Here is a 25,668-nt window from a genome sequence, read left to right as displayed (position 1 = left end):
ACACCTGAGTGAGCGCCTGCTCTGGGAAGCATGATTTGTCACTGATTGAACAGACACTGGTAATAAGTATTAGTCTGCAGAGCAGTAACAGATCTGCTGACTTGAAATGGGTACACTGAGTAAAAGGACCTCTTTATGCTAAAGGAGAACCATTTCATCCAGATTCCAAAACAATATTTATGTGGGGGGGGGGAAATTATCTATACAACTCATATGAGGGCCTTTAGTTATTACACCTGGAAGAGAATATTTGACTGCAGAAAAGATAGCAAAACTATCACAACTCTAATCTGCAGAGCTTAATTCTGTGTTAAGTAATAGGCAATAATTTAGAAAGAGCAACAGCAGGCAGATAAATACTGACATGAGCAGCTTTGTGTCATAGCTGTACTGCAGGTAAGAAGTGCTAAGGTTATTATATCAGATTATGAACTTTATGCAGTTATTACTGTCAAGTGAAACTGGAGCTATTAAAAACAGACTGCTAATGGGTTTCTGGTTGCGACAACTACCACGAAGCGTTATCCCGAGTGTTTGTTTTCTTTGGCATTTCGGAATCCAAGCTGAACTATTGTGATTATTTTGCTAATTATTTACTATGCTTCAGAAAATCCTTAATCCTGCAATTAAATAACCAGCTAAATTGCTCTGTTGATTTCAAACATAATCATCAAACAATAACAACCCAGCCTTTTAGTGTGGAGCTACAAAAACTGTGCAGCATTATTGCAGCATTATCGTATTCTTTGCCAAAACACAATGAGTGCGTGCTCAAGGTGTCGCTGCCTGCATCGTTACTGAATCAATTTCCATTTGCCACACCATTAAATACCGAACTGTACCATGTATTCAGGTTTATGTTAATGTGTGAACAGTGTTTGCTCATTATTGTTTTCCCTGGAAAGGGAGCAGCCAGCTGGAACTGTGTTCAGCTTTCATGTCCAGTAAAAGTCCATATATTAACAAAACAAAACAAAAAAAAAAAACAGGTACTTTAGGTGCACTAAAAAGCACGCAGACAGGAAGCCAGCTGCATGTAAATAGGTGTGTTTTTTTTCCCCCCATTGAGACTTTTTTTTTTTTTTAATGGTAAATTCATTAAATACAATCAGCAGTAAGAACAAGGTTCTGCATGAGGAAGGGGCAAATAAAGTACATTACGCTGTCTAACCGTTTTGTACCTGTGACAGTATTTGAATACTTTCTGTCTGGTACAGTTAATGCCATTTCACAGAGGACACCGCTTCACCGGGAGCAAGTGCAGAGACATGGTCCAACACAGAAGCCTTCCCTTGGTTCTTCAGGACCAGGTTTTTTCGTGAGCTTCTTTCACAAAGGTACTGTATATCACACGATTATCAACATGTTTCATTTCTAATACCCATCAGCACATCACATGCAGACTGAACACGTAATTTAAAATTACTGAAGTGTAACAACCAGGGCTACCATATTGTTGGCAGTAATACTAGAATTATTATTATCAATTTCCAACAAACTGCACTTATAATCTAATGAGCTCGCTTATGCAATAATGTCTAATGAAACCGTCTGGCAAAGAGACTGCTATCACTGGGTACATAAGCAGATTATCATCTAAAAAGTTTCTCCTTCATTAACCTTGGTGCAATATTCTTGAAGAGAGAAGAGGGAATTCTGAGCAAATGAAAAAAGGCAAAGTCTTTGACGCCTAGCCAGCAATCTGGAGCAGTACAGCAACAGCAGAGTGCTGGAGACCTAGCGGGCCAGGTATGCTTGGGGGTTGGACATTAACCATCAAAAACAGGACCCAATCCCATGCCCAACACCTCCAAAGTGTGCAGATGGCCTCTAGGTGGAGGAGAACATGAGAAAACTGTAGTACATGGACTGTGGTCACTTCCAGCATGCTCTTCTACTCATTTTAGTTGGAGCGACAGCAGCTGGACTCTGAGAAAGAGCTGAGTCTGAGTGCCTGTGTGAGAACGAATGGGTTTAGATACAGACAGTTCTGATGACTGATATCTGATGGACTAGGCCCAACATGTCAGGGAGCACCCCGTGCCCCTCCTTCAGTCCCGTGCAGCTGAGAACGTCAAGGAGACTGCCCTGAGACCATCACTCGCACTCCTGTCCGGAAACAGTTGCCCGACGATCCATAGCTCTTCATCTGAACAAACCCAGGCAGAGCTCGGCACTTCTGAGACACGTGCCGTTTGAAGCTTCAAAGTATCAATAAAGAACACGGATGAGGAGCTAAACCACATAGGATGGCTGGCTTCAAAACAGAGCACAGTATGTCTGCAGAGGAAGGATGTTCAATTTACCACTTACAGAACTGCCTTCAGCCTTGAACACTTCGTGGGTTTTATTTTATTTTCCCTTCTTTTTGTAACTGCTGTCTGCAGTAAAGTCTGACACATGTAGACCTGGAAATGGATCAGAAGTCTAAACCACTCTTCATTAAAACAAGCGGAGCACATGGAAGATGTTTAAGGTGCTCAAAGGTCCATCTCCATTACAAAGCAAGCCTAACATTATAACAAATATAAGATAACAGAATAACATAATTATATTATTGATCGAGGGCAACTTGGAACCTGCCGTGTTACAGTAAGGATTTTTAAAAAAATCCAGTTAGAGCAATGTACAGCAACTTAGTGGAAACATTGAAAGCAAGTGCAGATTCAACCCTGGCTAAACATCTCATGTTTCCAGCTCTCAGCCGTTCTCTCCACCATTTTTAGTTAATCAGAACCCAGTCATTTTAAACGCTTCATCTAATATTGTTACATGTAAACCAAAGAACATAAAACAAATAGAGTGGTGAAGACAAACCTAAAGACCCGGAAATTATCCAACAGCAGACACAGGGGACAGCAGAGTGACTGCATGAACCTCACCAAAAATCAATGAAAATATAATAGAAAATGCTATACTGTCAGCTATTCATTTTTGCAAGTTCACAGGAGGTTTATTCTCAGCCAAGCAGAAGTTGGTGAGACTGAATCACCAATATACCAGACAATAAGCAGTACATGAACTTTTAAGTTAAACGAAAAACCGGAGCCATGTGGCTGATTAATGCTGACGGATCTCCTTAATCACATTCCTGCTCACATGAAGCTTACAGCACTGCTGAGGTATCAACACATCCAACCTTTGTGAAGATTATTGCTATCCATGGGGAAACTGCTTGGACAGGGCGGCGGAGGATGGGATAACACTGGCAACATGGATAGAGGCCTTCCAGCTGCTCAAAGGATATCAACTCCGGAGCAAACACCCGAAAGACCCAGATAGAGGTGTTATTCACATTTATACACTCTCCCAAAAATATATAAACATACACTTTCTGAGATGACCATTATTTATACTACATTTACATTTATTTATTTAGCTGACACTTTTCTCCAAAGCAACACATAATGTTAATCCACCTAAAACCGGTGACCCATTGGTACAGCTGGGTAATTTTTACTGGAGCAATTTCAGGGTAAATACCTTGGTCAAGGGTCCTACAGCTGGAGGTGAGATTCAAAACCGTGAACTTGGGGCCCAAAGGAATAAGCCCTAACCACTACACTATCAGCTGCCCACCATATTATTTACCACTTGTACATGTGCATTGTTTCATTGTAACGTAAGTCCAAAGTGATGCTGCATTCATCGCTCATTCAGTGAGTATTCACACAGGAAAACAAACATTATGCTGAAACACAGAACAGAAACCGGTACAACAGTCCTGACAATTTCACCAAGCATCGCACACCACGCAGAAACAAGGAATCCTAAGAGCCAAATCTCAGGTTAAAGCCTGCCGTTTATAGAGCTAAGGAAGATAAAGCCCACAGCAACAGGCAATGTCACCCAGCATCACAGATGGCCTTCTCAGCAAAGCAAGAGAGACAAGCCGGGCTAATTAAAAATACTGACCCAATAAAGCAGGGCCAAGTCGAGTAAATCTTTTCAATAAAGCAACAATCATTTCCTGGGACGGGCTACAGATGGCGAAACCCAGAAATATCCACCCCAGCTCCCCCCGCTTGTACTGCTCCACACATCTCCCAGTTTGCCTTTCACCAGAGCAGTGGCAGGGGGTGATGTGCCTATTATAGATGCAAATAAAAACACAGAGGTGTGGGGATCCACTTTCAAGCCAGGTGCGGGGGGTGGGGGGGCAAGGGTGTTGGTACCCAAAAAGAGCCGGCGTCCATCCAGCAATCCTTTGAGGAGTAGGCCTGCTGAGTCTATACACACGCACACGCACACACCTGCCCATGGTGGGTGGGGAGTGGAGGAAGCAGACACTTACCCCATTGCAGCGGGGCCAGCTGCAAGTGCTCCAGGACCAGCTGGTTGAGAACGCCCTCCACGCTGGCCTCTCCCTTCCGCCGCAGAGATGGGTGACATCGAGTTAAGGGAAATCCTACAAGAGACTTTTCATGCACACATTCACATCTGCTGATTAGACTGACACTTTTATACAATGAAACTTACTGTAAGTAGCCAACTCGAGTACTCAAGTACACCCATACTCCTAGGTTTAACCAACAGAAGGGCTTTTCCTGGGATTTGGGCATGTAGCATCCTTTAGATGCATGGATAAAGGAATACATGAATAAAAACGAGTACAAATGCGCATCATGTGTGAGGCAGAGGCACTTGAAACTTTCGTTAGGAGAGAACAACTACACAGAACAGGGTGCGTCAGTGTAACCTGTCTGCGGTACTCAAGTGTGAGAAGTGAAAGACTGAACTACTCCCAAAGTCAAGGACCCCACCAAGGGAACAAATGACAGTCAAGGACCATGAGGGAGTGAACCAAAAATGTGCTGAGATTGATAATGACTGAGCAGAGGATAGCCATCACAGCATCTGCATTTCTATGGTGATTCGATTGACTTGATTCGCAGCTGGATGCCTGCTGTCTTTTTTCAAATTAAATCCTTCATAAAGAAGAGAAAGATCATACAGTACCTTCAGGAGAACCCAGACAGGTTCCTTTGTTTCACCAGTGGTGTTATTAATGTTTTAATTTTTTTTTTTTTTTTTTTAAATAATATTAATTCAGAGATATGACCTGTTGCAGTGAAAAAGGACAATGGTGGAAAAATTCTGCTTCGGGACACAATGAAAGCCCTCATCTTTTCAAAGAAAACTATACCTCCAGCACAGAGAAGGTTTTGCGGGAGAAACATTAAAATAATATGGAGTATTTTGTAGAATTCATAAGTTTGTCCATTGTCCATAATAAGAAGTGATTTTCATATTAAGCCCCATCCTAGCAGAGAAACTGAAAAGGACTTTTGCAGAAACAGCAACTGTATTTAAATAATTTTAAAGGAGTCGGTAATGGGATTTGTGCGTATGAAGCTATCGCCTAATAAACACAAGAAGAAGTGCTCTCCGGCCTGCAGGGAGTGTGGAGCTGCAGGTTTTCTTCCAGCACAAGAGCGGCTCATGTATCATGAGCTCACAGCCCTTCTCGCAGTATCTGTTCGGAAACACGGTGCACCCAGTTAAATATTGAAGGGGTGAAACATGCTCGGCGTGTCTTTTCCATATTAATGCTACAAACGGCTGGCAGCGAGGCAGCAGACGCTCCAGCTGGGAAGGTAGCTGTGGCTCCGTGCGCCTCACTCAAGCGTGGGCCGCTCGTCTCCGAGACCACAGCCTCGTCGACTCTAGGATCAGAAGTCGTAAACACAAAGGCTCCTGGGAAGAAACGGCTTGCGTGTTGATAGGAAAGGCATATTTACAAACAGCAATGATTGAGTTAATGATGACCATCAGTAGGGCGAATGCAACATACAGGGGCTATTCCAGCACTTTGCTGATGGGGGGACCACGGGCACCATGCCCCCACCCCCACGTGCCACTGCAGCTGGAGCACAACCCCTGCGGGAAGAGCCAATTTGTCCCCAGTGTCCACTGTCCTTGCCGTGGGAAGCGGATGCCTCCAAGCCTGTGCAGAAGTGATGCACTTGAGCGCACTCTCCCAGAGGACATGCCATCAGAAGCCCTGCAAAACACTACACCACCTCTCAGCGGTCGACTGAAAGGAGAGGCCATTATGTATGTGACCTCATGCTACATCCTCATCTTCACAATACCCCTATCGTAAGCCAAATGATTTTTTTTTGTTTTTATTTTCTCAATTTTTATTTTTTTTTCTTCCAGTAACTGACAGAAGAGAACAGAAGTGTTAAGGAGAAAGAAAACAGTGAGCTCAAATGTACTTTTGGTGTCCTGTTTTAGAGAAGAATATAGCATAATTGAATATTGTACTTCAGTTTTTGTTGCTATTATAGCAGTGAAAACGTCAAACGGTTTTGCCTAAGCGGTGCGATTGTCAGCCCTAAATAACATTTCTATCTGAAAGCAGACAGGTGTGTCTGAAGCTCTTCTCGGCCGCATTACTGGCTTCAGCGAAGCAGAAAAGCACCGCTCTCTGAACTCCGCTGACGCTTATGCAGGAGTCACAGACCAAACCTTTGTTCACTACACAGAGGTAGCAACACAGGTATGGTGGGGAGCACGTAGCTGTGTGTGACAAAACTTGCACTAGCTAAACAGCACAAGTCACCTTGTTTTGATCTTGCAAAAATTTAATTTTACAAAAAGAATGAACAGACCACGGAAATCATAAGCAACACTCACTATAGTCCAAGCCTACTGTTCATCACTGACCAAATGTCTCTCAAGGTAAGAAACATAACTTACTGCAATGAGATATTCTGGACATACTGTTCAGGACAGGACCTCCTCAGGACAAAGACAGTTTCCACCCACAGTGCAAAGATGGGTGTTCCGGGTGAACTGGTGACTCTAAAACCAGCCTCTGTGTGTGTGTGTGTGTGTGTGTGTGTGTGTGTAAATCAGTGCATGCGATTGCCCTGTGATGGACTGCATCACATCTTGGGTATACCCTGCCTCATGCCATTTTCCTGTATGGGACAGAGTCTGGACCACTGTGATGCCACAACAACCGATTATTGATAATGGAAGGAAAGAGTAGTTTTACTGGGGTAAAGCTGTGTTGGAGTCATTATTTTTGACAATAATTCTGAATCACTATGATAACTGACCACACGCCATATTGTATTCATCTTTGCAATGCATAAAAATATATCAGAAAATTACTACATGTAACTGTTGATTCTTTGGACTGGATTATTGTGAATATCCTGGTCCCTGGACTTTGCTGTCAAAACACCAGGATAATAAAACAAAAGCACATCATTTTGCAAGGCTGTTCATGAATTAATAAACTAGAATTTATGGAGTTAAGTTTAATACTGTAGCAGCAGAGCTAATGATTAAGTTCACATCCTTTTCAACATTTTGAAAAGCAATTTTAAACAAATTGTCTATAATTGTCTTCATTACTTCCAAGCTTAAGATAATAATCTCCTGCAGTTTCACATCCCAGTTGTTAACATATTTTTCTATCAATTAAAATAATCAGTGTCTTAAAAAGGTCTCTTTGCTGGAGCGGTGACGGCTATGCCCAGAGAAGAGTAAAATGGCAAAAAGCACTTTTAGGAGGAAGATTACAAGAATGGAGTGGGCATCTACATTGGTGGGTAGCAGCACTGACCTACAGGAACGGGTCTGCTGCTGTACACCTTCTCCAGCAAGAGTGGACACACACAGCAGGATCGTTGGGTATGACAAAATGAACCACGTGGAACCTAAAATAAGGGGGTGGGGGGGGGGGGGGAGCTGAGACAAATACAACCTGCCCCCTCAAACCCACTCAAGAACTAATTAATAACTGCGTATTCTGAGACAGGGGGCCAAAGGAAACGCAGGCTGAGCAGCACCACATTCCAGTGCCCGATAAAGCTGGGTGTGGTAGTGTCCATGCTGGCCCATCTGTTGCTCCTGCATGGCAGTGAGTGCGAGCAGCAGAGGACCAGATGTTGTGGACAGATGCTGTGCTTTACTCCCAGGAAAACAGAAACAAACAAACAAATAAATAAATAAATGCAGAACAGAACAGCCCGCACACCTTGCCCCTCTCATAAGTCAGAAGCCATAAAAAAGCCCTTTAACTAATACCTGGGCGCCAGTGGGGAAAAGTCACTCTGGCAAAGATCAGTCGCTGAACGTGCCTTTCGGTAGAAAAGAGGCACCAATGCAACACGACAGTCTAACATCCTCTGCTATTCCCAGGAACGTGCGACTTCCAACCTAATGAATGTCTGGAGGCCAGTGCACTTGTTCAAATGAGACCGAGCTCCTCTGTTAATCACTGCAAAAGCTAATGTGTTTATCCTTGTGCCGATAGCATACAAATTTATTGCCAGCGCAATACCCAGGCCAGCAGAGGACAGGTGTTTTTGGAGTACTTGTTCTTTTTCTCTGACACTTTGGTCAGAAAAGCAAATACATTTAGCCGTAGCTCATGTACTTGCCGTCTTGGGCGAAATGATTTCAAATGAAATCAATGATATTAAGATCTTTATGCTAACAGTACTAAATGGGTGAAATGAATGTAAGAGAAAAGCTTCATCGACTGAAGCACTATATTGTTGTTCTCTTTGTCAGCAAACTCAATTGCTGCCTGAAGAAATCACCAATGGCTCTCATAAGACTTTACTGTGTTTTGTTGAAATGTACATTTTGAAAAATTGCTATATACAAACTAACACAGAACCAGTTAAAAGACTGCATTTACTATTCTTCTCCTTGGCAATTTTGTATATGATTTTTTTCTCTATGACTATTAAGCAGGCAAGAAAATGTATTATGAAGCTTATTCTGCAGCCGTAACTAATTTAAACAATGATTCAATTCCGAAACAAGAAGAGCTCATGTGCACCAATCCTATGTTTAAACCGTGACCTTGAAAAGTCATATTGATTTATAATAGTGCAACAGTTTGGATAAAACGGAGTTAACCAAAGTCTGTGTTCTTTGTTTATTTTTTCCTTCAAAAGGATGGCAGATTAAGTTAAAATCAGCAGTGCCATCCATCAGCTGTGTCCCACATTTAAGCCACAACATGACACTCTCAGACACAATTCCTGGCCTTGCTCCACAATCTCCTCGCTATGCAATGGAAACTTTGTGACTGAGGGCAGCGTTTCCAGGCTCCATGTCAAAAAAACCTGCGGCAGAAAAATGCATGCACTGCATTTAAAATTTCAGCAGCAGCTAAGAAAAATCATAGGGTACAAAAATAATGACTCGTAAAAAATATTAAACATTTAAAAGATAATGTTTTAAATATTTAAGTTTGCCTCGGTTTTTTAAGTTGACTAGCTCACTAGCTACTAGATTATTTCGCATAAGTCACAGAATTAGTGGCTTAATCAAAAAGCGATCCTAGTAAGATCACAGTTAGTTGACCTGTAAACCAATGAAATCGGTGTTTGACCTACTATTAGTTAGCCATAAAGTTTCTGGCCATTGCTTAGCTGTTTGATCAATATCTAAACTCCAGGGAGACCCTGTAAAAATGGTACATGGTGTGCTTTCTTGTAAAACAAAGTCATTCTGGAGTGCATTTTTGAGTAAATCATTCATAATTCAGCGCCAGTCACCTACAAATGGGGACTATGGCAGACCACAGCAGACTACAGCAGACCATAGTGGTAACGCAGCACTAAGGAGAGGAGTGCTAACACTGAGGTCATGTGAGAGGCATTATGCCCATCCCAAAGCTTACCTCCCCAAACAAAGAACAAGAGTGAATAACGTCTCACACACGTCAACGTATCGCTAAATTTCTCCATTTTAAAAATCCATTACTTAAAGAGCTTTAATTGCTGACGGTTTGGGTCAACTATCAAGTTGTCCTCTTTTTTTGTAATTCAGTCTTTATGCATCACCTGCCTGGCTGTGTGATATAATCAGATGTAAAATTTTCATTTTTATGTTTCTGAGGCTTCCCACCTAGAGAAGCCAGACACCACAGTAGAAACTGAAATAACAGTAATTACGCTGGACTCAGGAAGCCACAATAATTCCTCTGAAATACTAGCAAAGGAACAAGTTGCATTCAGCATATAATTTTAGTGAAAGGTAGAGATGCATGTAATTAAATAACAATCAACATTTCTTTTGCTTATTTTGGTAGTGTAAACCATCACTGCCTCAGACTGCAATGGTAAAAGCAGTAAGATTTAGTGTACAATCAAAGACAAAATGCATCTAATTATAGTGTAACAAAAAAAGACACACTAGCTAACCAAAGCCTTGTACTGATCCATTTTACCTCTTTTGAGGTAACTTTTACCTCATTTGAAGTTAACGTGATAGAATGTTCAAAATTAATTGCACGTGGGTGCAAAAGGGATTTTTTTTTTTTTTGGCAAATTGCAAATATGCAGCAAAGAAGGTAAGCAAGAGATAGCATGTATAACTGCCAGGAGACCCCCATCCATGGAACATCCAGCCATTCAATCAGCTCAAGTGTAAAAGAGTAAACTGTCAACGCCATTAGGTGAAAGGCATTTCACTTTCATCTACTAAGCAACTTATTATTATTATTATTATATTGTCACAAGCTGGGAGCACATACACTCCATAAGCTGTAAAAGCAAACATTTCTACAAATATATTCATGAGTCCAAAGGTGTACCAGTATAAGACTGTGAGCTACTCCTGTTTTGGAGGTGAAAGGATATGATGCTCCAGGTGATACCCAGTTTGCTGTTGACCTGGTAGCCCTGAACCTGCTGTCGCTCTTCCTCCAGCTGTCGAGGGCTGGCAAAGCGTAGTGTCTCCTCGTCCGGCTCTGGCAGGCTGTCCACGTCCAACTTGTCCACCTGGATGGCCATCCTACACGATGCAGAGGGACATTGGTGGAGTCACGCACATGGCCGGCTGGCCTAGTACATACAGGCCTCGCTCACGTGACCCATAGCAGGACACGACTTTCACTGTAAGACTGGAAATACGATGGCATCCACTCCACTGAATGCTGCTGTCCATGGAGAAAATTGTGACTACATTAACTTTGTCTTCACTCATTATGTTGAATCTGAGTCCATACATGCATTCACACAAGAAAGATGAAAGGGAGATCATCTGAAAACAGAAGGGGGCGGTTATTAATGGTGTCATATTACAGATGTGCACGTGTGTCTTTTGAAAGGTCTCTCTGCAAATCATGTTACCCACATAGTCCTTTTTAGGAAGCCAATATAACAAAAAACTCTCATTCATAGACTGGCAGCTGTCATACCCGTCAAGTAACTGATTTCTCCAGGCACTGCCAAAAAAACGTGAAAGGAAACAAACCCCTGACACAACAAAAATACAAATATTAAAGAGGTCTGTTTGTACCTTTTCAATAACCAACTGCACACGGTACAGACTCACATATATACACACATTTTATTTGGGAGGTCAACACATTGCCTGGATAATCGTGGGTAACACAGCTGAGGCCTGAATCAGTGTCGGCACACTGGCAGACACTCAACCCGAGGATGGATGAAATAAAGCCAGCATTTCCTATGTGCCGTTCACACTGCGGGCACCTCGAACCTAAGAGCTCCCAGTCTACGGGGCACTGTATTTTTCCATTATGATCTCCATTGTTCTTCATCTCAGGTTCCTCTTTTGCTTTCTGCCATCAAAAGAAACTCGTCAAATATTTCCTACAATGTCTCCAAATTATTAAAACCCCAATTACTAATGACATCACTAATTTGTTTCCATTTCAGGCATGTATCATTTAAGATTCTGTAAGATACACCCCTTTTCCATATCATTTACCGTAGAATATTTAAAACAACTGCACATGGTGTTAGTGAAGACACAAACAAGGTGATTTTTTCCCCATATATTAATAGCAACAAGAAACTTGAAATTCAGTTGCAGGGAGTTGTCCCTGTCGGGAGTGTGGATAAGGTCCTGCATTGCTAATATGTAAAGAAAAGCTAACAAATCCGGTGGCCGGTGGTGCTGGTGCCGACGACCACATTTCAAATTCCCCACGTTCACTTGTAAACATGGCTAAAACAAATCCAGCCTCCCTGACAAGTCCTACTCGAAAGAACCAGCAGCTACAACAATGTATTTTCATAATACTGACATTATAATGGGGGAAAAAATATTAAGCATATCTTTTCATGACAGAAATTCAGGGCAGAGAAACTACCCGAAATTGTCCTTTACGTGTGCAAAAAAAGAAAGCATCTCCATCACTCAGCGGTAACTAAATCAGCTTTGGGACCTTTGATGGTAATGACATTCAGTAACTCAACAACTGCACACTGCTTGATTATGACACACTAATCTAGTTGCCAAGGCTGGGCTCTCATGATCATCACACAGGACACAGCTTTCAAGTCCAGATATTCTCAGTCCAGGCACACACTGCAGAACGCCAGGGGGAAAAAAGCACAACATCTGCAAAACCTTTGGTCGACCACCGCTCTTTGATTCAAAACCTGACTATCCTTTTAAACATCACTAAACTTATGTTCATGTTGACAACTTAAACACTTAAGAGAGCGAGGATACAGGTGCTTTTGAACTAATAAATGTACCGTATTCATCATACCTTCCATAATGTTTAAGAAATGTTATCTATATTTGTTTAGGAGATGCAATTCTTTAAAGTTCTTCAAAGCTTGCACCTTCATCCAAGAAGGCTGAGATACACTACAGTAAACTCCCTAAAGCCACTTTTTTTTTTTTTTTTAACAGCAGAGCAATGTAACACGCACACACGGCAATTTGGAGTTACCTACTCCCTAAACCACATGTCTTCGGACTGTGTAATCCCACGCTAACACAAGGAGAACAAGTCAACTAAACACAGACTGAGCAGGGATCAAACCCATGGCCAAACCCACATCCGAGGCATTGTCAGACACCAGCAATATCCACTGAGGCACCGTGCTGCCCCAAATACAAATTTTATGTAATGATAAAAACAGATAAAAATCTGAAATCACTTCTGCATTATACAAAAGAGGTTTATAAATAAGCCAAAAAGGGGTGTACTTTTTTCTTCAAAAGAATCCATCTCGACAATTGGGGATATAACAAGGACAATCTTCGGAAAATGGTGTGGTTATGGAGAAATTGTGTTGTTGTGGCTCTGTCCATTGATCGCCACCTTCAACTCTGGTGTCCTGTGCTCTCGAGCCTCTGTGGTGCCTTTATTTTCTGCGACTGGACGGCCATTTGTTATCAGCCATGGAAGAGCGCGTATAAATCGGCTGTCGGCCTGATCACCCATTCCTATTCTCACATAAACCTACACCAACCTGAGGCTTCAGAAAGTCACATCTTAATGTCCTCAGACCCCACAAAAGCAAACACAGGGATCAGAGAGTGAGCGGAGGGGACATTACTGAGATGAGACAAGTCTGTCCCTACACACTGGGGGGGTGGGGGAAAATAAATAAAAAAAATCTGTAGAGAAAGAGGACAGAAAAGGTAAGAAGATGGGCTTCAACCAGGAGGCGAATGGCTAATTAGGATGCACCTCGCTGTCTTTGATGTGAAAGTATCGTTTTGTTTTGTAAATGAATTTCACATTCAAAGGCATAATTCTCCTCGGCTTCGGTTCGCTTTCTTACCTTTGATGCAATATGCAAGCCAAAAAAAAAAAAAAAAAAAAAAAACTTATTAAAAGGCAGCACCACTCTGCATGCTAAGGACATATGGTAAACAGACCGTTGGGGCCTACATTTCATAAGCTGTCCTGCTGAAGGTCTTAAACTCAAACCTCTCCTTGAGCCCAATGAGGAATAAAAGGAATTATCATTTAACAGGCCTCTGCTACAGAAGAAGGCACAACTTAAACTACAATTAAGCCTGTATAAAAAAGGCCTCATTTCTATGCTAACCTTCAACATGAATAAGCCACAAAACGGCAGCTTCGTACCGCTGACTCGTGTTACAATTTCAGACAAATATTCCCAAGTCATAAATATCATCCAAATAATATATTAATATATATACTTAGTCCTTCTCTGCCTTATAAGACATTTACACAAATAAAAGCAGGTAACCGTCGTGATGTAAAACAAATACACAAAGCCTGAAGTGCCTTGTTTGCATTTAGCAACAGCAGATAGATGAGGACCGACCACCGTGGGATGGAGCGACATTCTATCCAGGGTGCTCCCTTGACTAGCCCCATGTCCTATGCTTCCGGGATAGACCGTGTACCACCGTGACCCTGCCTTGGACAAGCAGTTACTGGTGGCGAGCAAGTGAGTGAGTGAGTTCAATCATTGCAATGCTGTAGACATCTAATGTGTGTCTGGCAGATTAAAGAGTGTTCATGCAAAACACAATATACATTGACCAATATCAAAACAAAAACACAAGTTGTTCAAATATACAACATATTGACTGCTTATAATTGCACTTGGGTATTTTGATGTCTTATTTCCTAGATAAACTGCAATGAAAACATGTAAATACAGAGCTCTGTACTGAACTAGAACCACAGTGACCCTGGTGCAATGTCCTTCTTGATGCCTGGCGCAAAACCCCTTAATTGTTGCTGTAGAAATCTGTAGAGATCCTGTAGATAAGATGCAGTGTTCACCACTTAGGAGTTTAGCTGAGAGCGAAGATAATCCAAATTATTACCAAGCCACATGAGCACCCACCGGAGCTACTGCTGTCTTAATCCAAGAGCTCTTCCCCTAGACCATCAACACATGACCCCACAAACATCTCCTCCTACTTCCATCACATCTCCACAGTCGGGAAGGCAATGGCCTCAACAACAGGGGGAGTACATCAACATCTCACTCGGCTCAGTATATGACACTGAGGTGTTGAGAACGTGGTTCAAAAGAAAAAAGAAAAAAAAAAAAAAGTACTGGATTAAAATCAATGGCCTGTGTTTCAAAGGTGCTTCAACACCTGTACATTTCCCTTTCTTCTTTTGCCACAAACGATTGTGTGTTTAAACAGAACCCGGAGGTCAATAAACCACCCGTTGAACATATACCATCCTGCACACGTATGACACCACATTAGAAATGTTACATAGAGGTTTGCCTTCGCCCAGGACATTATGACGAGGGAAATCAAGCGTGGGACGCAGTGTCAGGAGTGTCAACGCCCCTGCAGGAAGCAGCAGAGGGAGTGTATCTGCGCGGCTCTGTGCCGACCACGGCGGAGGCCATGCTGCAAAACGTAACATCGGCACCCCTGCTGGCTAGCGGAGGGAAAGGCCGACTAGCCACTGCAGAGCTGTCACAGCGGACCGAGCGAAGACACGCCTTCTCTTCCAGAGGGACATTGGCCATTGCTCAGGGTAGAGCTGTGGCTCAGACCACCACAGAACCATACCTTTTCCCCCCACATTTTCCCGTGAGAAATAAAGAGAAGCGAATATCATCCTTCCTAACATTTCCTGCCCGGATCAGACTAGAGGCAGTTTACTCTTGTTCCATATGGACAAGAGCATCAGTAGACAGGTGTGAACGCGAACAACTCTGTGTGATTCCATAGTTTCACGAGCAGGCTGCTACAGCAAACAGCAGCAGCCTTTTCCTCAGTGACTCATCAATCCGCCATCAATAAATAATTGCCATAACTACACAAGGGTATAAAGACACAATTAACGGGACTAGAACAGAGGATCTAAAATATGTAGGAATAGTATAACAACTCAATTTTTTCCTGGCATGATTTGATTACCATATCCATCACCCAAGCTTTGGGTTTAAATATAGCCCCTTGAAAATCCCCTTATCACAAAATAAAATGTCTTTTTTCCCTCTGCTGTCACATGCAGAGTCGTCACTCAGCCAGCACGCCCTGCATCCCCCGCAGTATGGCAAAGCCCTAAAAGGCTTTTGATGTGTTTCACATCTGTATTTGTCTTCCCTATCGGTGCTCTTCTGGAGAGACGCCGCAGAACCCGCGCTCTGAACCCGTGCCGGGGCCCATTAGGGCGAAAGAGCCCAAGGGAGGCCAGTATTTTATCAAAGGCTTTTGCACCCGCTCCAACAAGCCGTAATTGTGTTATTTCGCTGGGGAGAGGGCCGCATGGAGGACAGCGGAGGCTGGAGGAAGGAGGAGGTGGGAGTTGGGCGAGGGCGTAGGCGCATAGCTATTTTTAGCTCACGTGCTGCGGCTCAGCGGTGGGGATCAGTGGCGGGCTGCGGCTGGCAGGCTCACGCAGAGCCTATTTTTAGACCGCCGCCGACTCCCACCGTAACCCTCCGCTAGCAACAGCAGCCGGACCCCCGTGACTCTGGCGAAGCAAACAGATCAGTGTGCGCTGCATTTGCGGTGCGTGCACGTTCTGTGGGGCGGGACTGCACCAAAACGTGCAGTACAGGCGATACATGCAGAACACGTTACATCCCTCCGTCCTCTATCCGTTCCAGAATTTCATCACTAGCAATATTTAACTGTCAACACACATGGAAAAATTATTCAATTTAGTATAAGGCACTGCTGCGTTTGATTCTAGAATAATGATAATAACACCACTGCACATGTGGAACTAGGATTTTTGGATGGATAGATAACTAGAGAGATGATTGATAGATGGATAGATAGATAGGAGGCAGATGTCTACGTTAGATAGTAGATCAGGGACATGCCATAATCTTGAGGCAAAAAAGGTAGAATAATGCCAGAAAAATGGACTGCAATTTTATACTAATACCTTGCAAAACTGTCACTTCATATCATATCATGTTTATTATGTCATGCTATTTTAAATATGCATTACGTATGACTTATTTTTACTGTGCAATTGTTATTATATGATTAAGGGACAGGGGGGTGGTGCAGTGGTTACCCACCTTGCACTCAAAGGACCCAGATTGACATCCCACCTCCTGTTGTATTACCCTTGAGAAAGGTATCTACTTACCCTGAATTGCTCCAGTAAAACTGGAAAATCACTATAATTACCTTAACACTAAGTCACTTTGAAGAAAAGCACCAGTTAAATAAATGATGTTAATTGTCTTAAAGGTTATGAGACATGTTGCTCACACACCTGAAGCACCTCCTTGCTTGAATCTGACCGACACAGTGGTTCTTTGCAGATTAAATAAATCCCTGCAGCATCACCTCTCCCTCACGAGACCGAGTAAAGGCAGAAACTCAGGTGTGGGTATGCGTTTCAGTCGCACGAGCTGAACTGATGAATAAAACCCACCAATGCGTGTTCCCAGCTCTCGAGTCACGCTCTCAAAAGGGACAGCTGGGGAGTGTGTTAGGTGGAATGTGAGGGCAGCAATCTCACAGCGGGGGTCTCTAACTGCCTCCTACCCCTGTGCAAAAAGACATCCTCCAACACGCTAACACTAGCGCCCCGACAGCCATTAGCCCCTCTTCTCGGCGAGCCTGCGAAGCAGTGTGTATTCATGAGATTGATAGCGCACAGCGACGGCGGCTGAAAGAATTTCACACACAGCCGTAGAGAAACAAAAGAGGAGGGTGATGTGGAGCGAGAGAATTATACATCTGTGGAGGACTTGGAGTGAAGACATCACAATGCAGGAACAAGAGGAATGGAAAAAAAAAGCACATGCCTGATTCCCGCACATAATGAATAAAGCACAGGAAGGCACTGACAGAGGGACTACAAAAAAAAAAAAAAAAAAAAAAAATCCTGTCTCCCTTAATGCAAAGTGCACAGGAGAGAAGCCATCTCTATGGCAACCGTGGGATGCAGGTAATGACAGAGGCGGTCCCTGGGAGGGGACAAGGCCATGCAGGGCACCAGATGAAAGGGCCAGTTGGACAGTGGGCCCCCGGGACCTGCACAGAGCACAGGGTCCAGCGGGAAGCAATACAAGAGCAGGATGCATCAGGTGTGACTGAAGTGCCGCTCCTAATCTGCACAGCATCACCCTGGTGGAGGGCACTGCAACAGAATGCCCAATGTAGACACATTATTGTAATATTTTGTCTAAAAAAAATTACAATAATTAACAACAAAAATAATTTCTAAACAAAGAAAATAATTTATGATCTTTACCTTGCTATAAATAAGGCATAAGACTGTCTGGCTGGCAGTTTCAGCTATTCCATATAGACAGGAGCAGGTGGCGCAGTGGTTAGAGCTTCCGCCTTGCACTCAGACACAGATGTGATTCCCACCTCCTGGTAGAGTACCCTTGAGCAAGTTACTCTGAACTGATACAGTAAAAATTACCCAGCTGTACACATTTACTTACAATATTAAGTTACTTACAGTTCCTTACCCTTTTATACAGATGGGTTATTTTCACTGGAGCAATTCAGGAGTATCACAGAAGAGGTAAAACCTGGATCATTTATGTGTAAGGAGGCAGCTCTAACCATCAGGCCACCTACTACTGTATAAATGGGTAAATCATAAGTAGCTCAAAGCTGTAAGTCACTTTGGAGAAAAGCATCTCCTTTCCACCCCTGGAGCAACAGCATCACTGCTTGCCTCTTGGATACCTCTGCCTGGATGTCTGGTTAGCACCTACAACTGAACTTCTCCAAAACAGAGATTCTTCATCTCCTAGTTGGTCCATCTTCCTGTTGAGAAGTCTCTGGACAACTCATTTGTTTTGCCTACGTCCACGGTTAAGAGTCTGGGAGTGACGATTGACTCAAGTCTGTCTTTCTCTCAACACATCAAAGCCACAACTCGAACCTGCAGGTACATCCTGCGTAACATCTGCAAGATCCATCCCTATCTAACAGACTCTGCACAACTACTTGTCTAGGCCATGGTGATACCCCACCTATACTACTGCAACTCTCTGTCTGGCTTCCTCAAAACCTCTCCAGTTGCTCCTGCACAGGTTGTGTTCGACTGGCCGACGCGTTCCATTATCTTCCTTCCTCTTCTCTTTGCACTGGCTTCCTATAGCTGCCCAGAACAAATTTAAGACTCTGGCTACAGCCTTCAAAACATCAAAAGACCTGCTCCCCAGTATCTACAAGATCTGATCACATGCTATACCCCAACCAGATTGTTACGCTCCTCCATCTCTGCCAGCTTGGTGGTCACATGCATAAAAGGTCCAAAATCAAAAGCACAAAGGTTTTCAGTTCTAGATCTGAAGTGGTTGAATGACCTCCTCCTCTCACTCAGAACTGCTGAATCCCTCTCTCTACGTTAAAGAAGGCTCTCAAAACTTCTCTTTCAGGCTCACTTCTCCCCGATCTTGTAAGTGCTCAGTACACGTGTACTGTGTTCAATTAACAAAACACCCGATATGCGGCTACTCTCGTAATGTACACTGGTTCACATGGTGGAATACGACAAATTGACTGCACTCGGGAATCACGTGTCTGAAACCAAATCTCTCCTTCTGTTGATGTAATGCACTGTCTTTTCTCTGTGATGTACATCACTTTGGGGAAAAGTGTCTGCTAAATGAATATATGAAAATCCTTTGTAATAATGTATGTATAATAACGCAACAGTAATGTAAAAGTAAAATTTAAAACATAAATAAATGCTGATGGACCCTCTACGGTATAATATAGCTATCTAGCTGGTTATGTGCCCAGTGTGAAGAAGTGTCAAACAAAGCAATCTGAAAGTGGTACTGGAACTGACTATTCCAATAAGAGCTAACAAAATGCAACTACTGGATAATGTGAGTGAATGTGTTTGTTGCGTTCGCATCCTGCCCTGCGGGAGAACGGTGAGGAGGAAGCTGGGATTTCACTGGGAGCTCCAGCTGGTGGTGAACACATTAGTGGTGTAACTCACATTTAGTTGTTGGCTCAGTTCATTTTACAACAGTAAGCGCAAAAAAGTACTTGAAAGTCCACATCACGCAGGGGGACTGAAATTTGTCGTCCCTGGACTATTGGTGAAACAGCTGTACGTCGTGGAGCGAATGGCACAGGCAATCCAACACGGAGCCATGGGGGTAAAGAGAAGCAGATCTGAACGGCTCTGCAGACAGACGTGTGCACTAGGGAGCGCACCCTTCAGCTATCATACTGACAGCAACTGCGTGGCACGTGCCGCTTCCCCATGCGACACATACCGTTCTAACGCTGCATCGGGAACTAACTCTCTGTAATGGAGCAACAAGAACCGGGAGGCAGTCATACATCTGTTCACTTTCCACCTTATCTGTATTCCTTCCTCTTCCTGGAGTTCTTGTAGTGTGCGTGTGTGTGTAAATATGAAGGAAACATCATATTTAAGTGAATATTTTGTTTCGACTGTGACCTCATGCATGGCAACAAAATTAAAGAGCAGCATGTTTGAACCAGCCCTGAGGGTTCACAGCTTAATTTAACGGAAAGCAGACAAACTAATGACAGAAATGGAGCCATTTGGATTACATTTCCTTAGATTACTCTTTTTCTTTTTAAACCATCTTAAAAGCATAAAGCACTTACAATTACCATTTACCTTACTACTAAGCAGGCTACAGAGGTGGGTAATTTTAAAGGTAGCAGTTCACGATAAGTACCTTGCTCAAGGGCACTACAGCAGGAGGTGGGATCAAACCTAGGTCCTTTAGGTTCAAGGCCAGGGTTTGAAAATTTTTTATTTTTTTTTGCTCTTTGTTGTCCATGGGACAGGTATATTTTACCTGCCCCAAGAAATTTTGCACCTTTCCAATTCTGGTACATGTGAGAAAGAGAGAAATAAGTAAAAGTCTCTGCCTGAAACATCCTCGTAAATTGTAATTGCAGAGTACTGTGTGAAAGGAAGCATAATTACAAAGAAACCCCAAAAAACGAAATTGTGTAAAAAGCAAGATGGTAAAGCTATTTTGCTTTTATTTTCAACAAATCCGCAGCAAAAAAACACTTGAGTAACTGAAAGGAAGGTGACAGATGTATTAACCTTACTCAGTTACTTTATTATAATGACGGTTGTTCTTTTGCATCAAATTTCTTAATCTTCTACCTTATTTAATGTCCACCTGTCAATCGGACAGCTATCAGGACAAGTCATCCTGGTCAGCTATGAAAATTTAAGCAAATGACCTGTCCCAAACAGTCAGACAAGCGTTAACGTGGAGTGCTGAAGGTGGTGGCAGACAGGGGCTGAGTACCTTGGACCTTCTGATTCTAAGGTGATGATGCTTCAGTTAAAATAACAGTAACAGGCACAACTATAGGGCCTTGTTGATCCACTGACAATGGAGAACATTTTCCCAGAAAACCTGCATCCGTTCATGCTGATCAGCCTTAGCGCTGTGAAACAGGGATTCGTACAGGAGTGTTTAACTCTAGGCACCTGGCCGATTTAGGGCTGCGAGGCTTCACCACACACCTGCTGGAGTGATTCTTCATAGTCAGAGGGAAAAACATGCTGGAGCAGGCTGAGACTCTCAAAAACTGTGATAAGAGCCTTTAAAAAGCCCACTGGTACTGCAGTGAACCACATACCGGACGCACAATCACATGGTTGCAGGTAGCGGCACCAGGGTTCCCTGCCAGCGTAACTTTGAGAACAGTTTCTGAACCCCTTCAACAGAACAAGAAAATATACTTAACAAGACACTTAGACAAGTGCGTCAGGCAATGGGGGCAGGACTTTATGTGCATGTGTGCGCATGCATGCACTCAGCACATGGAGGTCACAGCCCGGACCTGCAGACACATCCTGTTTAACATTCGCAGGATCTGTCCTTACCTCACGATGACTCTGGACAACTACATGTCCAGGCCACGGTAACATCCCATCTGGACTACTGCAACTCTCTCTTGTCTGGCCTTCCTACTACTGCCATCAAACCTCTACAGCTGATACAGAGCACTGCTGCCCATGTTGTGTTTGACTTGCCGAAGTGTCCGCGAATGTGTCTCCTCTACTCGTTTCTCTGCACTGGCTTCCTATAGCTGCCAGAATCAAATTCAAGACCATGGTTACTGTCTACAAATGTATCAATAGAACTGCTCCCAGATGTCTACAAGACTTGATAATTCGCTACACCCCAACCAGAGCGCTACGCTTTTCCACATCTGCCCGCTTGGTGGTCCCGCGCACGAAAGGTAAAGCACGGAGGTTCTCGGTTCTGGCTCCGCTGTGGTGGAACGACCTCCCCCTCTCACTCAGAACTGCTGAAACTTTGTCCACATTTAAAATTCCCCTCTTGCAGACTCACTTCGCCCATGTTCTCTTAAGCTCACGTAAGGTGTAAATGTTCATGCACCATAACTTTATGATCATGCTTGCATAAGCCTCTACACAGCTCCTCCTATAATGTATGCAGATGTTTGTATCTCCAAAAAAACAGTAGGAAGGTGATCAGGTGTTCTATGCAGCTTGAGTTTTATACAGCTACTCATGTGATGAACACTGGTGAATGTAGTGGAAACTAACTCTACTTAAGAATAACACATCTGCATCTATGTCACTTTCTCCTAATGTAATGCATAAATTGTATTTTCTATGAGATGTACGTTGTTTTGGAGAAAAGCGTCTGCTAAATGAATAAATGTAAAGGTGTGTGTATGAGCGTGTGTGTGTGTGTGTGTGAGAGACAGAATAAAATGGATACAGTGGACCATGTGGTCCCAGTCAATTCTAATTAGAGGAGACCAGCGAGAGGAAAGCTGCCCTAATGCCACCTCGTCTCGCATTCAACCGCAATTTAATACACTTCAGCTCTCCGGGAAGTAAATAGAAATCTTTTGTGCGGAGGGCAGTGGTGAACTTGCACTGCTACCGTGCGTTCCCTCACTCGGCATGGAGGAGGCACCTTGGAAAATGGATTTAACGACGCGTCCCAGAGCCGCTAAGCAGCTCCTTATGGTGTGCGAACTTGCCGCGCAGTGACTGGCAGACGGCCTGCGCGCACGTGGCCTTCCTAAAGGCTCCGAAAACACACCCCACACCTGACACCTCATTTATCAAAATGTCAGGGAATGGGAAGCGACAGTCCCGTCTGCCGTCCGCGAAAGATGAGTCTCTCAGCGCGGCTTCTGGAGAGCTCCATATGGAAGCCGTTCTGAGAGAACCCGCTTGGAATTAAATTTGGAATTTGCTGCAATATTATCAAGGCTACGGCACGTATTTAGATAAACGCCGCCGTTGATAATAGCAGTCCCTCTTTATTATCTACTGATGAAAGGGTAATATTTGGCAAATCCATAAAAGGAAATGTACAAATGCAAAGTGGATATCAAAGTTTGTGGATTTTTTTTCTCCATGCCAGTAACAGTATAGTACTGAATAAAAAATGGCTCTTAATGCTTATGAGCAATGCACTAATTGGAGACACTATAACAAGGTGTGACAGGAAACATGTCAAAAGATATTAGTGAAAGTGACAAGCGTGCAGCAGAGGTTGAGGTAAATAGCAGTTAAACACGGTACGTAAACTGGAACTAGGTGCCAGATGCAGGCCTTTGCGAGTCCCGCTGCGGACGCTCTGCTGCAGACTATTAAAAAGGAACCAATGACCTGACTGTGCACTTGCTCACGTACACGTTTTTAATTAATATATCATGGAGGTGAGTAAAGTTCCAGCGCCGATGCCCTGGAAACTGACTCTACATTGATGAGCACTGAAAACTCTGTCTGAGATCCTCTACCTCACTATGATACTCTGGTATGCTGAAATGACCTGAAAATGACCATGCTTCATGCCTTCATACATGAGAGTGTTGCACATGCACCACACGCATACCCGCAGGCACACACCCATACACAGAAAGGGCAATTCTGTGTTACTTACTCACCTGAAATAAATGTCTTTAGATTGTGAGAGAAAACCCAAGGAGAGAAAGGAAGAACATGCAAACTCCACACACACTGAGCCAGATTCCAACCCACACCCAAACCCAGAGCCCAGGAGCTGAGGCACGCTTCCCAGTACCTCTGTATTTTATGTGCATATTTATTCACCAACAGCATTATGCCTTGAAAATCAGATGCAAAGTGACCCCCACATGTGGTTGTAGACTAAATGCTGCAATGTGCATAAAGAAGGTCCTAAAAGAGTAATGTCCTAAAAGAGTAATGTCCTAAAAAACTGGCCGGTGGAACATGGAAGATGGCTAGGGGAGAAGAGGAGACATTCTGGGCAGGTGCTGTGTGTGTCGACAGTGACGGGGCTTACAAGATGGCTTGTGGCGATACCAAGGGACATTCCAATCAAGAAACGTTCAGACAACTTAAGTGTCAATAACATTAAATTAATTTAGGCAAGAAGACCCTGATTCAAAACGCAAAAATCAAAACAGCTACACGCTGCTTGTTTCAAATGAGCGACGGCAGAGTATGAACACAACACTTGGTCCCTCCGAACACCCAACCGGGCAGTGGAACTGCTGTAGAGCAGGAGCTATAAATCACCGCAATCACAGCGGCGACAGGTCTGGGAAAGCAGCCGTGTGACACCAGTCCTCAGTGCTTATTTGGGAGCCGAGCAGTAGGGAAACAGAAGGGCCTCGTAGCCCGGTTCAGCAGGCAAGACCCAGCGCCATCTTCATCTATTCACAGCATGTGCGAATTGCAAAAGGACGAGCGACTGAGCCATCGCAACAACACAAGGTTCCTTCAGCTAAGGGTACGGCTGACAAACAGGAAAAGTAGAAAGGGTCTGAACTCCTGACAGCAGTGGGAAACCCTGGAGAGAGAGCAAAATTAAATGACTAAATCCTTGCGGCACCCAAGAACGCAGTACAAAGTTTCTCCTAAACCAAACACCCTCCAGAAAAGAGCAGAAGTGCAGCTCTCACCACTGCTCGAGATTCAGAAAAACAGAACTTGGACGGAGCTGCGGCACCTTCAATACATAGCTCTAAGGAGGACGATAATTGCAAACCATCCATAAAGAAGGCAAAATACAAAGATTCTGGCCCAGGGGAGGAGTATGAAGAAGCGTATGCTGACACGGGCACAGAAGGGAATCCTTTGGGGAGGAGTGTCAACAGGGGAGGCGAATGAGAACAAAAGAGATTGAACAACAGCATTTAAGGTTTGGAATCTCACTGATACTACCAGATAAATCCATAAGAGCAATTACTGTCTCATTAGCCCCAAGTAAGCTTACTAAAGACATCTAAGCACACTTCACCTGAGCAGATGCACCAGTACTTTTTTTTTCCATTTTTTTTTTTTTACCCCAGTGCAGTGAAGAAGGAACTGAGCCTTATTTGTTTCTGAGGACAGGGTGAACATAGTTCAACAATGCCACCTGACAGGGAAAGCAGGCAGCAGGCTGGTGAAATAAAAGGACTATATCTAAGTCGAACGGCAAAGCTCGGAGGTTCTCGGTTCTGGGTCCGTTGTGGTAGAATGACCTTGCCCTGTCACTCAGAACTGCGGAAACTCTGTCTATTTTCAAGAAGGGTCTGAAAACCCACCTTTTCCAGATGCACTTTGCCCAAGATCTCTTCAGATCGTCTATGGTGTAACTGTTCACGCATCGTAACTCCACAAGCATCCCCACATACAACCTTTATTCAGCCACTACTCTGGCATTGTACTTGCTCATTTGTCTATCTTACAATATTTTTAAAAAAATTGGTGGGGAGGTATCGGGATTTGTATATCCTGTGTCTTATGCACCTACTTGAACGATGAACGTCGATGCAGCAAGTGGTAGGGAACAGACTAGGTTTGCTTGAGACTTTCATGTCTGCAGCTATGTCTCCTTCTCTCAATGTAATGCATAAATTGTACTTTTGCTGAGATGTACGTTGCTTTGGACAAAAGCGTCTGCTAAATGAATAAATGTAAATGTAAGTCTAAATCGACCCCTGAAGGTGAGAGGTGATTTCCACTTCTTCATCAAAAACTTCCAGTGTGTCCACAGC

The 25,668-nt window shown here is 43.5% G+C and overlaps 1 protein-coding gene across 2 annotated transcripts in view; it reads right to left on the bottom strand.

Annotated features, from left to right (window-relative positions):
* The window catches only part of trappc9 (trafficking protein particle complex subunit 9), a 197,336-nt gene that overhangs the window by 57,792 nt on the left and 113,876 nt on the right, over positions 1–25,668 (bottom strand). For both annotated transcript variants that reach the window (XM_018731819.2, XM_018731820.2), the window contains 2 exons: positions 10,620–10,773; positions 4,295–4,385 (listed from right to left, as the gene is read on the bottom strand). In XM_018731819.2, coding sequence (XP_018587335.1) covers positions 4,295–4,385; positions 10,620–10,773 — 245 coding nt within the window. The remainder of the gene's footprint in view (positions 1–4,294; positions 4,386–10,619; positions 10,774–25,668) is intronic.

Source organism: Scleropages formosus, chromosome 23 (assembly GCF_900964775.1).
Source record: "Scleropages formosus chromosome 23, fSclFor1.1, whole genome shotgun sequence".
Classification (NCBI taxonomy): Eukaryota; Metazoa; Chordata; class Actinopteri; order Osteoglossiformes; family Osteoglossidae; genus Scleropages; species Scleropages formosus.
This window is presented reverse-complemented; position numbering and strand designations above follow the sequence as displayed.